The sequence below is a fragment of the Schistocerca piceifrons genome, chromosome 9 (assembly GCF_021461385.2).
Source record: "Schistocerca piceifrons isolate TAMUIC-IGC-003096 chromosome 9, iqSchPice1.1, whole genome shotgun sequence".
Lineage (NCBI taxonomy): Eukaryota > Metazoa > Arthropoda > Insecta > Orthoptera > Acrididae > Schistocerca > Schistocerca piceifrons.
The window spans coordinates 33,027,425-33,043,982 of NC_060146.1; the positions used below are offsets into that span (position 1 = coordinate 33,027,425).

The 16,558-nt window shown below is 40.0% G+C and overlaps 1 protein-coding gene across 1 annotated transcript in view; it reads left to right on the forward strand.

The window, feature by feature from the left end:
• LOC124716668 (cilia- and flagella-associated protein 58-like) overlaps positions 1-16,558 on the forward strand; it is a 300,831-nt gene that overhangs the window by 262,380 nt on the left and 21,893 nt on the right. The window contains exon 16 of the mRNA XM_047243206.1: positions 12,158-12,320. Within this exon, the coding sequence (XP_047099162.1) occupies positions 12,158-12,320 (163 nt within the window). The remainder of the gene's footprint in view (positions 1-12,157; positions 12,321-16,558) is intronic.

The window sequence follows — 16,558 nt, forward strand, 5'->3', positions numbered from 1 at the left end:
TTTTTAAAAACAACCATTTAAAAAAAAAATGACTAACACAAGCTGCTCTGACGGCTCTAAGCCTTCTTAAGAAGAATTCAAATTATTTGTCGGCTGAAGGCCACGAGCAATACTTAAGAACAATTAGTGGCTGAAGGCCTGAATTACAAGTGAGGAAGACAACTACACATTGAAAATACCAAAATAATAGTAAAACAGTCATTTTAAAAAAATTGACTGTGACTCAAACTACACTGATGGCTGAAGGCCTTATTAAGAAAGAATTCAAATTTTTTGTTGGATGAAGGCCCGGAACAATACTTCACAACAATTAATGGCTGAAGGCCTGAATTACAAATGAGGAAGACAATTACACATTAAAATACCAAAATAAATTTTAAAACAATCACCAATAAATTGACTGTGCCAAAAGCTACACTGATGACTAAAGGCTTTACTAAGAAGAATTCGAAGTACTTGTCGGCTGAATCATTTCGACAAAATATTATTTTTAAACAATTGACACAATCAGACCAAATAAAGAAGGGAGTCATCCACAGACAGTGCTCCAAGGATCGACCTGAGAAAAGTCCCTGTAGCTGCGTACGGTGAGACAGGCAGCCAAGCGTTATGCTCACGTAACGGGATGGCAACTCAAATTAGGGACAGTTTAAACGCCGACCAACCGTCTTACCAAATCGACCTTACATCTGATAACCAGTACAATGATGGAATAATTCAGGTGAGGGCGAAGTGACAGACAGCACTGCATCTGTAGAATCCAGCTTTTAAAACACCACTCCACAAATGCAGTATGCAGACAGTGTTAAAATAACTGATCAACAAACACACTAGATACACATGGACCCTCAAAAACAATTTCACCAACAACTCAAACAATGCTAACAACAGTCACTGTGAAACAACAAGCACGAACCACAAGTTGATGCAAACACATGAGACAACTGACCGAATGACAAACCAATGGTCGTCCCCGCTCAAGTCAGGCAAGGGAAGGTGCCGGTAGGACTTGTCGACTGACAGCTTATTGCTTTGAGGTCACTTCCATGGATGGACACACACACACACACACACACACACACACACACACACACACACACACACACACACACACACACCAGTGAAGGTTGCGCTACCCAAAATTAAGATCCATTCAACTTAAACTTGCTGAATCTGGATCTCGACATGGTCGTGCACTCTCGTGACCACATCCTTCCATTGGGCAGTACACGTATCACCAGCTGTCCTGGCGAGTACTGGCACTGTGCGGACCTCACTGCTCCTCCTTCCTAAGCCAACTAGCTGACACACGACGACCTGGAAATACTAGAGGTCGCTCCGAAGATAGTACCACAGTACTTGCTATCGATAAGCTCTGCTAATGCCACAGAAGCACAGACAAAGCGAGCAAACGTAGTGGCACCAGTGAACAGAGGAAGAAAACGATAGACGATAATCCCAGTACGTGACGCCAACCTGTCAATGGCACCGAGATGAGCCGGAGTGTGGCTCATAACCCTTTGTTATGAATATTAATTTTTAGTTTTTAATAAACCATGACATTATTTGAGTACAATCTCGCTGTCACTTTTCAATATAATCTGTTTTGTTTGAGAAAGAAGATGTGATCCAAACAGGCTGTTTTATTGTCGATGCTATTAGCTAACTTTCACTGTTAGTCATTTTCATACATCCATTAGTAATAATCAGATTATGTTTGTGCTATACACACATGTGAAAGTGATGTGTATCTTTACTTACATGCTGTCTATTTAATTAACTGTCAAAATATATGACTTTTCACTCTGCAGTTGTGTTTGTGCTGATATGGAGCTTCCTAGCAGTTTAAAATTGTGTGCCAGACTGGTACTCGAAGTCAGGACCTTTGCTTCTCATTGACAAGTGCTCTACCAACTGTGCTATGTGAGCACAACTCACGACCTGCAGAGATATCCTTTCTTGTAGGAGTATTTGTCTTGCAAGTTTTGTGCTAGAGGTTCTGTGAAGTTTGGAAGGTAGGAGATGAGGTACTGGTGGAAGTAAAGCTCCGAGGATGGGTCGTGTGTTGAGCTTGGGTAGCCCAGTCACTTGATTATGAAAGGCAAGGGTCCTGAGTTTGAGTCTTGCCCTGACACACTGGTTTAAACTGCCAGGAAGTTTCATATACCATATTTACTCGAATCTAAGCCGCACTTTTTTCCGGGTTTTTGTAATCCAAAAAACTCCTTGCGGCTTAGAATCGATTGCAAAGTAAGCGGAAGTTCTGAAAAATGTTGGTAGGTGCCGCCACAACTAACTTCTGCCGTCTAATATATGTAGCGCTACACAAGCATGCTCTGCAGGCACAAAGATAAATACTGGCGCCAAAACCTCTGCGTCAGTAAATAAAGCAGAAGAATGTAAACATTATGCCACATATTCTTTCGTGTTTGCTGCTGTCTCATTTAAATCCTGTCTGCCTAATAAACTATGAAACTAGAGTGAGACAACAACAAATGCGGAAGAATATACATATCATGTCATTTTTATTCTTATGCTGAATAGTGGCACAGTCAGAAATGAAGCACGACAACTGACTAGATTTTTAAATCTAAGATGACTAATTTGTGTGCAGAATGTAATGTAATAAGAGGCACCTGCAAAGATTTTCACACGGAGAAAAATTTTCGCTAAACTCTCCTTCAGAACATCTTCTGTCATACACAATCTACTATTTCGTTCTTGTTGATCATTATCAAAAAAAGCTGCAGTGTAAGTAACAACAAATAGCAGTCCCTTGCCATTGTTTCGCTTATGAGATATTTCCTCTCTCTCTCTCTCTTTTTTTTTTTTTTTTTTTTTAGAAAGCGGTGGTAGAGCGCTCAAAAGCATCAGGTTGTAAACACTCATTATCATAATGCAACAAACAATGCGTGACACAGTACAGTAATGCATTTTCAGCTTAGAGTGACGTAAACACCTATAACAAAGAGAACGGCACTTACCAGATCAAAGCAAAATAAGCAATTGATTCAAACCAGAAGAAGCATGTGAAAAAGAAAGGGTACCCGTACAAATAAGGACGGAGTGCTTGACACATAGCAATGGCTACTTTGCAAAGCTTATCTTTTAAGCTTACGACTCGAACCAAACTACTGTAGCTGTATCTTTATCCATTCGACCTAACTTGTGTCTCATGTTACAATGGACCAACTTTGTTTCGATTTGGAGGTGCGGTCTAAAACTTTTCTCTCCCCTTGAATTTCGAGTCTCAAATTTCACGTGCAGCTTAGATTCGGGAAATTTTTTTTTCCTTGATTTCAAGTCTCATTTTTCAGGTGTGGCTTAGATTCGAGTGTGGTTTAGATTCGAGTAAATATGGTAACAGCCTGTTTGGACTGTGTTTTCTAACTTAAAACGTATTGAGGCTGTGGATTCCCATGAGAACAAAATTCAGTTTCTTTGCTACTATTGTGTATGTGTAAAAGTTCCCATCTGGTATGAATCTGTTCTAACTTCCTAAAACCATTGGTGTATTACTTTCTGTATATCCCGCAGTTTCTCATAGCTTTAGCCATGCAGTTGTTCACAGAATCAAAAAGATGATAGTCAGAGGGTGCCAAGTTGGGACTGTTGTGAGGGTATGGAAGACTTTCTCACTCAAATATCCAAGTTTATCCATAGTTACATGAGCAGTGTGAAGCCAACCATTATAATAATTAAAAAACAATGTCTCCTTCATTTTATAAGTTTGGAAGGAAGCTTTGGGTGATAATTCTTCTCTGAACTTTGTGGTCTTATGTTGAATAAACATGGAACCTAAAAGGCACTTTTTGCGTGCCAAGCTTCGACTCATTTCAGGTTTTGTATTGCACATTTTCTTAAAATTTCATTCATAGTGATACATCTGCCCTCTGTAAAGGTCTCTGTAAACAATCAAATTTGCTAATGGTATTCACTGTTTTTTCACTGTTTTCTTTCCAATGGCTTATTAAACAACTGCAGAGGTGTATAAACCATGTCTGTCAAACATTCTGCACTTTTAAAGCAGTTCTCACTTTGTGTGTATCCTGTCATGAACTATTTTGACGCTAGGGGAAATGGCTACCGATGCGGACAAAACATTTTTGTGTGCTTATCTTTTGCAGGTGCCAATAGACTCATTTCAAGTGAAAACACTAATTTTAGTGACTAGGATGTATTAGAACCTTCCTCAGGAAGGAATAAGGGAATAGGTTGGGTTTTAATTTTAAATGAGTCTGTCATTAGTATTGTCACTCATAAAGAAAAATAGTTTCTGTAAGTTTCAATGCCAATTTTTACGTTCTTACTGGTGGCCATGTAGATTTAAATTGGAAGCAAATAAATGTTTGTTCATTATCATACTCTTAGTATTACACGAAAATGATTTTCTTTTATTATCTGTGAACCATGGCACATTGCCTGCAAAGAATTATTCCAGAAAATATTTGCAAAATTCAGTTTGGCCAAAAATAAGAGAATAACTACTGTCAAATAAAGTAGCTCACCCTCAGATAAGAGGAGAAAAGTTGCAGGTATGACAAATGTTTTTTATTCAGTCAACCACTAGTTACGCCAGAAGAACAAAGATTAGATTAGATTAGGTTTACTTTCATTCCAATTGATCCGTAGTGAGGAGGTCCTCCAGGATGTGGAACATGTCAGAAAAACAACAATACATGACAAATATTTACAACTAAAACAAATAAGTTAATGTATTATTCCACAGCTCCCAAGTGGAATGATCGTCATTTTTTAATGAACACTAAGAGTCATTTTACAAATACTAATGAACTGAATTTAAAATAAAAAAGTTTATTTATTTATTTATAAGGTAATAAACATGTAATACAACTACTGTAATACTTATTTACAATGAACACATTACTGCACTGAAATGGAGCAGAAGTTAGATTATACTTACACACACACACACACACACACACACACACACAAATTTTCAATGAACACATTACTGCACTGTGCAGAAGTTATGTTGTACTTATATACAAATCAGTTGGTTTTACTAAGAAATTCATCAATGGAGTAGAAGGAGTTGGCCACCAATAAATCCTTTAGGCTTCTCTTAAACTGAATTTCATTGGTTGGTAAGCTTTTTATGGCTGCTGGCAAGTTATTGAAAATGTGTGTTCCTGAATAATGCACACCTTTTTGTACAAGACTAAGTGACTTTAAATCCTTGTGAAGATTATTCTTATTTCTAGTATTGATTCCATGAATTGAGCTGTTGGTTTGGAAAAGTGATATATTTTTAATGACAAATTTCATTAAGGAATAAATATATTGGGAAGCAGTAGTTAGTATCCCTAGTTCCCTAAACAGGCTTCTGCAGGATGTTCTTGAGTTCACACCACATATAATTCTTACTGCACGTTTTTGTGCCCGGAAAACTTTAGCTTGGCTTGATGAATTACCCCAAAAAATAATCCCATATGACTTTATGGAATGAAAGTAAGCATAGTATGCCAGATTTTTCATTTTTATATCCCCTATGTCTGACAAAATTCGCATTGCAAACAGAGATTTGTTAAGACCCTTCAGCAGTTCTGTGGTGTGCTCCTCCCAGTTGAATTTATTATCAAGCTGTAATCCCAAGAATTTAACATTGTCCACTTCTTCTATCTTCTTGTCATCGTATGTTAGACATATACTCTTGGGACACCCCTTACAAGTTCTGAACTGCATGTAGTGTGTTTTTTCAAAGTTTAGTGACAAAGAATTGGCTAGGAACCAGTGATTAATGTCCACAAATATTTTATTGGCTTATCTTTCTAAGACTACACTTGATTTGCTATTTATTGCAATGTTTGTATCATTGGCAAACAAAACAAACTTGGCATCTGGTAATGTTACTGATGAAAGGTCATTGATATACACAAGAAAAAGTAAGGGCCCCAAAATGGAACCTTGTGGGACCCCACATGTAATTAGTTCCCAGTTGGATGATGCCTGATAGCTTGATACATGTCTCTTTCCTAATAACGCCCTTTGTTTCCTGCCAGAGATATAAGATTTGAACCATTTTGCAGCAGTTCCTGTTACTCTATAATATTCCAGTTTTCTTAAAAGGATATTGTGATTTACACAGTCAAATGCCTTTGACAGATCACAAAATATACCAGTTGCCTGCAATTTTTTGTCTAATGAATTAAGCACATTTTCACTGTAAGTGTAGATAGCCTTCTCAATATCAGAACCTTTTAGAAATCCAAACTGTGACTTTGACAGTATGTTCTTTGAGATAAGATGGTTATAAAGATGACTGTACATTACTTTTTCGAAAATTTTTGAGAATGCTGGCAACAGTGAAATTGGACGGAAATTTGATGCTATTTCTTTATCTACCATCTTAAACAGTGGCTTGACTTCAGCATATTTCAGCCATTCAGGAAATATTCCACTGATAAACGACTGGTTACACAGATAGCTTAATATGTTACTTAGCTCAGAATCACATTCTTTAATTAACTTTGTTGATATTTCATCATACCCACTAAATGTTTTTGATTTTAAAGATTTTATGATGGACAGTATTTCTGTTGGGGTAGTGAGGGTCAAATTCATATTATGGAAGTTACTTGAAATGTCTGGTCTAAGGTAATCCATAGCAGCATCTACCGAACCTGACAACCCCATCTTTTCAGTAACAGTTATAAAATGTTTGTTAAAAAGTTCTGCAGCACTATACACATCTGTCACTAATGTATCATTTACTCTTAATACTATTTGTTCCTCTTCATGTCTGGTTCTACTGGTCTCCTCCTTCACTATGTCCCATATTGTCTTTATTTTGTTATCTGATATGACTATCTTTTCCTTGTAATATATTTGCTTTGACATCTGTATTACAGTCTTTAGTATTTTGCAGTATTTCTTATAATGTGCTATAGCATCAACATTGGAAATGTTTCGGATTGACAGATACAGTTTTCTTTTTGTTTTACAAGATACCCCTATTCCTTGAGTAATCCATGGCTTCTTTGTAGACTTTGCTCTAACCTTGGTAAGTTTTGGGGGAAAGCAGTGTTCGAATAAGGTAAGCACTTTATTAGCAAAAATGTTATATTTTTCATTCATGCCATGAGCACTGTAAACATCAGTCCAGTGAATGTCTCTGAGGAGTGTCCTAAAATAATCAATTTTTGGCTTACTGATTACCATCTTGAGCTCAGATTTAACAGATTTTATATCCTGTTCAGTATTAACATTTAACAGAAGGAACTGCATGTCATGGTCTGAGAGGCCATTGACTATTGGTTTTGTAATATAATTTTGTTCATTGGACTTTTCTATGAAGATATTATCAATGGCTGTTTGTGAGCAAGTGGCTATCCTAGTGGGGAACATTACAAGTTGAATGATAGTGTTACTAACTCAAATAACTTCTTATTGGGAGAGTCTTTAAGGAAATCTACATTGAAATCACCAGCAATCACTATTTTTTTGTATTTATGAAAAGACTGTGATCTTTTTGTGAGATTGTCTTTGTAATGCTATTTAGGTTGAAGATGAGGTATTCCCTCAAAACATGTCGCAAAATAAATAAATAAGTAAATAATACAATAGTTAACAAAGTTTGTGACTGGAAGCAGAGTGGTGGTGGGTGGGTGGGTGGAGGGGTGGGGGGTATGAGGGGGGGAGGGGGCGAAATAATGATGGATTCTTATCTGTTTCTGTTACATGTAAATGATCTATTAAATATAAATAAAATAGAAAGAAACATTCCACATGGGAAAAATACATTAAAAACAAAGATTCCATGACTTACCAAACGGGAAAGCGGTGGTAGATAGGCACAATAAAAAAACACATAAACACATACCCAAAATTTGAAGCTTTCGCAACCAACGGTTGCTTCGTCAGGAAAGAGGGAAGGAGAGGGAAAGATGAAAGGATGTGGGTTTTAAGGGAGAGGGTAAGGAGTCATTCCAATCCCGGGAGTGGAGAGACTTACCTTGGGGGAAAAATGGACAGGTATACACTTGCACACACACACACATATCCATCCGCACATACACAGACACAAGCAGACATTTGTAAAGGCAAAGAGTTTGGGCAGAGATGTCAGTCGAGGCGGAAGTGCAGAGGCAAAGATGTTGTTGAATGACAGGTGAGGTATGAGTGGCGGCAACTTGAAATTAGCGGAGATTGAGGCCTGGTGGATAATGGGAAGAGGGGATGTATTGAAGGGCAAGTTTCCATCTCCGGAGTTCTGACAGGTTGGTGTTAGTGGGAAGTATCCACATAACCCAGATGGTGTAACACTGTGCCAAGATGTGCTGGCCGTGCACCAAGGCATGTTTAGCCACAGGGTGATCCTCATTACCAACAAACACTGTCTGCCTGTGTCCATTCATGCGAATGGACAGTTTGTTGCTGGTCATTCCCACATAGAATGCGTCACAGTGTAGGCAGGTCAGTTGATAAATCACGTGGGTGCTTTCACACATGGCTCTGCCTTTAATTGTGTACACCTTCTGGGTTACAGGACTGGAGTAGGTGGTGGTGGGAGGGTGCATGGGACAGGTTTTACACCGGGGGTAGTTACAAGGGTAGGAGCCAGAGGGCAGGGAAGGTGGTTTGGGGATTTCATAGGGATGAACTAAGAAGTTACGAAGGTTAGGTGGATGGCGGAAAGACACTCTTGGTGGAGTGGGGAGGATTTCATGAAGGATGGATCTCATTTCAGGGCAGGATTTGAGGAAGTCGTATCCCTGCTGGAGAGCCACATTCAGAGTCTGATCCAGTCCCGGAAAGTATCCTGTCTCAAGTGGGGCACTTTTGTGGTTCTTCTGTGGGAGGTTCTGGGTTTGAGAGGATGAGGAAGTGGCTCTGGTTATTTGCTTCTGTACCAGGTCGGGAGGGTAGTTGCGGGATGCGAAAGCTGTTTTCAGGTTGTTGGTGTAATTGTTCAGGGATTCTGGACTGGAGCAGATTTGTTTTCCACGAAGGCCTAGGCTGTAGGGAAGGGACCGTTTGGTATGGAATGGGTGGCAGTTGTCATAATGGAGGTACTGTTGCTTGTTGGTGGGTTTGATGTGGACGGATGTGTGAAGCTGGCCATTGGACAGATGGAGGTCAACATCAAGGAAAGTGGCATGGTATTTGGAGTAGGACCAGGTGAATCTGATGGAACCAAAGGAGTTGAGGTTGGAGAGGAAATTCTGGAGTTCTTCTTCACTGTGAGCCCAGATTATGAAGATGTCGTCAATAAATCTGTACCAAACTTTGGGTTGGCAGGCCTGGGTAACCAAGAAGGCTTCCTCTAAGCGACCCATAAATAGTTTGGCATACGAGGGGGCCATCGTGGTACCCATGGCTGTTCCCTTTAATTGTTGGTATGTCTGGCCTTCAAAAGTGAAGAAGTTGTGAGTCAGGATGAAGCTGGCTAAGGTAATGAGGAAAGAGGTTTTAGGTAGGGTGGCAGGTGATCGGCGTGAAAGGAAGTGCTCCATTGCAGCGAGGCCCTGGACGTGCGGGATATTTGTGTATAGGGAAGTGGCATCAATGGTTACAAGGGTGGTTTCTGGGGGTAACAGACTGGGTAAGGATTCCAGGCGTTCAAGAAAGTGCTTGGTGTCTTTGATGAAGGATGGGAGACTGCATGTACTGGGTTGAAGGTGTTGATCTACGTAGGCAGAGATACGTTCTGTGGGGGCTTGGTAACCAGCTACAATGGGGCGGCCGGGATGTTTGGGTTTGTGAATTTTAGGAAGTAGGTAGAAAGTAGGAGTGCGAGGTGTCGGTGGGGTCAGGAGGTTGATGGAGTCAGGTGAAAGGTTTTGTAGGGGGCCTAAGGCTCTGAGGATTCCTTGAAGCTCTGCCTGAACAGCAGGAATGGGATTACCGTGGCAAACTTTGTATGTAGTGTTGTCTGAAAGCTGACGCAGTCCCTCAGTCACATACTCCTGATGATCAAGTACCACAGTCGTGGAACCCTTGTCAGCTGGAAGAATGATGATGGATCGGTCAGCTTTCAGATCACGGATAGCCTGGGCTTCGGCTGTGGTGATGTTGGGAGTAGGATTAAGGTTTTTCAAGAAAGATTGAGAGGCAAGGCTGGAAGTGAGGAATTCCTGGAAGGTTTGGAGAGGGTGATTTTGAGGAAGAGGAGGTGGGTCCCGCTGTGATGGAGGTTGGAACTGTTCCAGGCAGGGTTCAATTTGGATAGTGTCTTGGGGAGTTGGATCATTAGGAGTGGGATCAGGATTATTTTTCTTTGTGGAAAAGTGATATTTCCAGCAGAGAGTACGAGTGTTGGACAGTAAATCTTTGACAAGGGCAGTTTGGTTGAATCTGGGAATGGGGCTGAAGGTGAGGCCTTTGGATAGGACAGAGGTTTCGGATTGGGAGAGAGGTTTGGAGGAAAGGTTAACTACTGAATTGGGGTGTTGTGGTTCCAGATTGTGTTGACTAGAATTTTGAGGTGTTGGGGGGAGTGGAGCTGGAAGTGGGAGATTTAGTAGATGGGAGAGACTGGGTCTGTGTGAAATGAGAGGAAGTTGAGGTTTGTTGGAAAGGTTGTGGAGGGTGTGTGAGTTGCCTTTCCGGAGGTGGGAAACCAGGAGATTGGATAGTTTTTTGAGGTGGAGGGTGGCATGCTGTTATAATTTGCAGTTGGCCTGTAGGAGGATGCTCTGAACAGCCGGTGTGGATGTGGGAGAGGAAAGATTGAGGACTTCGATTAGGGATAGGTTGTGCACATGAGTCTCATGATAGTTCTTATACACTGGGAAGGTCTGTTCCTTTCTACAGTCATGCGGCGTGGTCCATTGACACAGAAACCTGAAGTTAACTAGTGCTAGAAGAGAACAGAATCGAGCAGGCATCCCATCAGATTAGTATGGGATTCTTTGCACTTGCTCTATTGAGTGATTTATTCTGTTCTTCAGTTCTGTACCCACATATTTCAACATGTCACATTTTCATCTCTCTGATGATTGAACATAGAATATGCGCTTTGATATTCTTTAGTTGCCACTGGAATGGATTCAGAGGCAGTCACTGTCAACCCTCTCACGTCATTCAGCATACGCGGCTTTGCAGTATAGACGGTGTGCTTCAGGGTTCGCCACAATGGCGTCTTTCAACACATTTCTCACAATTGTAATGTGGCAGTGCATCATCTTGTTGAGAAAAAAAATCATCATTTTGGTACATTTAGTGAACAGCTGGTGCAATTTGTTCCTGCAACATGGTTGTTCCTTCAAACAAAGGATGTCCAACAAATTCTCTGACAGACTTACCACACCACATTGGTAACACAGTAAGATTAACAGTTTCATCTTCTGTAATGTGGGGTTTATCTCTAGCACCAAACACATAGTTATGGCGATTGATGGTTCCATTCAATTTAAATGTTGCCTTATCAGACCAGTGACAAGAGTCAGCTGTTCATTATTTGCAAAACGATTCACAAAATTCATGATGCCTGTCCAGGTCATACTCATTCGTTGTGGGAAGCAGCCTGCTTCAAAAGGCACTGAACACTTCATTTGCTTACACCAGAATTACGTGCACCTTGCCATACAGGCTTCTTTGGGGTTTTTGTGAAAGCTTGTACCACTGGGCCTCTTTGATCCTCTACTGATTTCTTCCTGTCATACGTTTCCCTCTCGAGATCACACACATTTCCTTCCCTCTAAGATTTGTCAGGTAATTTTATAATTGTTAAATGTGACGGTGTTGCCATATGAGACTCTGCCTGCCATCCTCTCTGCTCTTCTTTAATGTTTTCACATTTCCATTAATACTTTAAAATCCAGTTTCTTTGCTCCAATGACATGTTTCTACCCACCTTGCTGTTTACGTGTTGTCACTGGCAACTGAAAGTAAGTGAAGGTAAACAAATGAGTCACTACACACACTAGTCATGAGAGAAGCATAAAATCACAATTGCATCAGGTTATCACTAATACTTCCTTGGTGAAATCCCTTTTTGGGACCCCACATATTTTAATGTTGTAACAACATAATGTTATCATGACCACTAGTGACAGAGGGAATGATTAATAATTATAGATTTAATACGTCAAAGCTATAGTGCTCATGTTGAGTTATTGAGGCCAACAGTTTTTTCACTATCACTGTCAGCACTAACTGCAGATGTTTTGGGTGGTCGGCATTTGTTTTGTAGGCAGGAGAAGACGCAGATGACAACCAAAGTGAACAACATGAGTGACCTGAGACAGGAGATCCTTCACCTGGAGCGGAATCTGACCCACGAGAAGCTCAAGTGCCGGGCCCTGGAAGAGGAGCTGCAGAACCCGCTCAATGTGCATCGCTGGAGGCGGCTCGAGGTAGCTCACTTGTTATGCAGCTCTATCATTAGTCTGAGGACAGGTTTGATGCAGATCTCCATCCTATAGTCCAATTAAAACTGCTTGATAGTTGTCACTTCATGCGTTGGAGGTGGTTTCCTCCAGTCAGAGCACTTCTTCATCATGCCCGAATCAAATTGTGACAACTGTTCAGCTCACTTCCAATTTCTTGTCCGGCTTCCTCGATGAGTTTGGATCCTGCATCCTGAGTCTGGGCCTTTTATTTCACATTTCATCACATGTGGTAATGTTACCAAAAACAAGAAAACACACACACAATGATGATCCTTTTACACGAGATGCCATTCAGTCTCACATACAGAGTTGTTACACTCACAGATGTAATAACCTAACTCAAGATAGTGGCACAGTGCTGCAGTTCATGTACAAATGTGATGTGTAGACGTCGTATGTTCAAATCTTGTCAAAGGTAGTAATATTATTTTTATTTCTAAATCTAATCAAAATACTTTGATTATTAATTTTATTCAGGTAATTAATTAAAATGTAATATTTTTATTTATAATACTTTGTTCTGTCATTTTCATCATCTTATTGACTTTTTAAATAGCTCTTTTTTTCTTCCTATCATTACTTTTTCATTTACAATCTTCCTGTGACACCTATAATTTGCAACCAAGTGCCAACCGTGACTGTTCATCAGTTGATGATGGGGCAGCTCGTGTAGCCAGCATGAGGATAGTTTCTGGTAACCAATGATAGTGATAAACTGTATTTTGACTTTAGTGCTGAAACTGAGTTTGCTTATTGAGGTTAGCTTTAATTGCTGTGAATAAAGTGATCATGATTTTAGTTCCGCAGCAGCTTGTCGACCACCATTCTCTTGGATACACTGCACAGCACAGGGTGGTTGTTATATTAGGACATGAGTTTAAATTTGTGACTGTAAAATGCATTGTCTGCCACAGTTCAGTCATTGGTGACTTAAAATCAGCTGTCAGCAGAACTTAACACATTTCTATGATACCTCACGGTGAACTCTTCCGACATTACTTTGTGTTACACATTACAGCATTTGTGAAGTGACTGGCGTATTTGTGTCACCTATAACCGATCAGTAGCAGGCAGCCAATGTGGCAACAAGTAAGTGACAGAAGTTAACTGCCACATAATACTAGTCATATTAGAGTCTATTCTGTGGAAACCTCTTCACCTCTGCACAATGTATAGGCATTTGAACCTGCTTTTTCTATATTTGTTCCCTGGTTCTCTCTAAAATTCTTATCCACTCCCCCTCCCTTCAACAAAGTGCCGAATTGATGATTTCTTGATGCCTCATATGTGTCCTGTCGACCAAAACCTTCTTTTAGTCAAGTTGTCCCTTATGTCTCTTTTTTTCTCCAATTCTATTCAGTTCCTCGTCATTACTTACTCATTTATCCATCAGGATTCTTCTGTAGCATCAGATTTCAAAAGTTCCTATTCTCCTCTTGTCTGAACTACTTATCATCCATGTTTCACTTCCATACTAGGCTACATTCCAGACAAATATATGCAGAAAATACGTTCTAACACTTAACTTTAAATAACAGAACTGATCTTCTACTTTTAGTGTGTCATTTCCAAATATAATTTTCTTAGTGTTGCTTCATTTAACGTGGTTGCATTCCATTACTCTCATTATACTTTTGTGTGTTTGACCTTATTTCTTTTCAGGGCATTATCCCTTTCATTCAACTGCTCTTCTAACTCATTTGCAATCTTCAACAGAATTACAATGTCATTGACAGACCTCAAAGTTTTTATTTCCTCTTTCTGATCCTCAATTTCCTTTCATAATTTCTCCTTCGTTTCCTTTACTGCTTGCTCAATATAAAGGTCGAATAACATTGCTGAGATGCTACACAGCTGTCTAACTCCCTTCTTAAGTGCTGTTTTGCTTTCATGCCCTTTGTTTTTTGTAACAGCACTCTGGTTTCTATACAAGTTGTAAATAATCTTTTGCTCTTTGTATTTTATTCCTACTAACTTCAAAATTTTAAAGAGTGTAATCCAGCCAGTTTTGTCAAAAGCTTTCTCTAAATCAGGGCTTCCCAACATGTGGTCCACAGACCCCTTAGGGGTCCACCAGCTCTTTCTAGGGGCTCCGCGGCCACCTTTCACCAAATCGTGTAAAATAATGAGTAAAATTATTGAATAAAAATGTGAAAACCAAATTCATCACTATTTTTTTCGTGTGGAAAACATGTGTACTTTTACTTCAGGTCATATTCCCAAGCAGCCTTTGCGGTTCATAAGTGAGAACGCTTACCGTATTTACTCGAATCTAAGCCGCACTTTTTTTCCGGTTTTTGTAATCCAAAAAACCGCCTGCGGCTTAGAATCGAGTGCAACGCGGAAGTTCTGAAAAATGTTGGTAGGTGCCGCCACAACTAACTTCTGTCGTCGAATATATGTAGCGCTTCGCAGGCACATAGACAAATACTGGCACCAAAACCTCTGCGTCAGTAAATAAATTTAAAAAAAGGTGGAAGACGAGCTTTTTTTCTCCGCCCTGAGTTTCTACCACTGCATTTTCATACATTATCCAACGAAGTAGATACAAATTCCGTATTGTTCATCTTCGAATGTAGCAGCATTTCAATGCACTATGAAACTCCAACTGGCAATACTGTTTGGGATGTTTCCCAATATGGCCAACTCTGCGTTCTGAATTTTGCCTACCTGTGAGAAGAGATGGTTGCTAATAGGAACTTTTATGAATTGTGAATCACATGCAGTATTCTCTCCACCATAATAATAATACGAATATAAACATTTTGCCATGTATTCTTTCGTGTTTGCTGCTATCTCATTTAAATCCCGGCTGCCTAATAAACTACGAAACTAGAGTGAGACAACAGCAAACGCGGAAGAATATACATATCATGTCATGTTTATATTCGTATTATTCTTATGCCGAATAGTGATACAGTCAGAAATGAAGCACGGCAATTGATTAGATTTTTAAATCTAAGCTGACTCTAATTTCTGTGCAGAATGTAATGTACTAAAGAGGCGTCTGAAAAGATTTTGAAACGGAGAAAATTTTTCGCTAAACTCTCGTTCAGAACATCTTCTATCATACGCAGTCTATTATTTGATTCTTGTTGATCATTATCAAAGAAAGCAGTCTCTTGCCATTGTTTTGCTAATGAGACGATTCCTCCCTTTTTTTTTTAATTGTAAGCGGCGGTAGCCACGAGCGGCGACAGGTCGTAAACACTCGTTATCAGAATGCAACAAACAATGCATGACACAGTACAGTAATGCATTTTCAGCTCTGAGTGACGTAAACACCTATAACAAAGAGAACGGCACTTATCAGATCAAAGAAAAATAAGCAATCAATTCAAACCAGACGAAGCACGTGAAAAAGGAAGGGTACCCATATAAATACGGACGAAGTGCCTGACGCATAGCAACGGCTACCTGGTAAAGCTTAACTGCTAAGCTTATGACTCAAACCAAACTGCTATAGCTGTATCGTCATTCATTTGACCTAAACTGTGTCTGATATTACAATGGACCAACTTTGTTTCGATTTGGAGGTGCGGCCTAAAACTTTTCTCTCCCCTTGACTTTCGAGTCTCAGATTTCAGGTGCGGCTTAGATTCGGGAAAATTTTTTTCCCTTGATTTCGAGTCTCATTTTTCAGGTTCGGGTTAGATTCGAGTGCGGCTTAAATTTGAGTAAATACGGTACACAGTTTAGTGCCGGAGAATGCGGCTTCTATGATCGACTGTTTCGCAACAATACGAGGGTCATTTGTGCGCCAGCTCATGGCGCTAGATGCGCTGAAACCTTTTACGCATGCGCGGAACGAGCTTTGTCAACCAATCACAGCGCTCGCTGGCACGTATGCGGCCCCAGGCATCATTAAATGTTAAACTCGCTTTGTCAATGCACTACCTACTTCATAAGTTGATTTATGACCAGTTTATTACTTCTAACATGGATCGGTGGCTGAAGTCAGGATCATTGAAGAAGGGTACAGCTTCTCCATTGCCTTCACAACAAGGGAAGTTTCCAGTTGAAATCAATGAGGAGGGAGGACGACCAAAGGGAGAACAATCACAAGAAACTCCACAGCCGGGTTTATTATGTGAAAACGCTGGAAGTACTCCATTGGTTGCAATATCCTGTGGAAGTGGAATAACCAAGAAGCGTAAGTACAACGAAAGGTATTTAGAAATGGGCTTTATGGAGACAGAGGA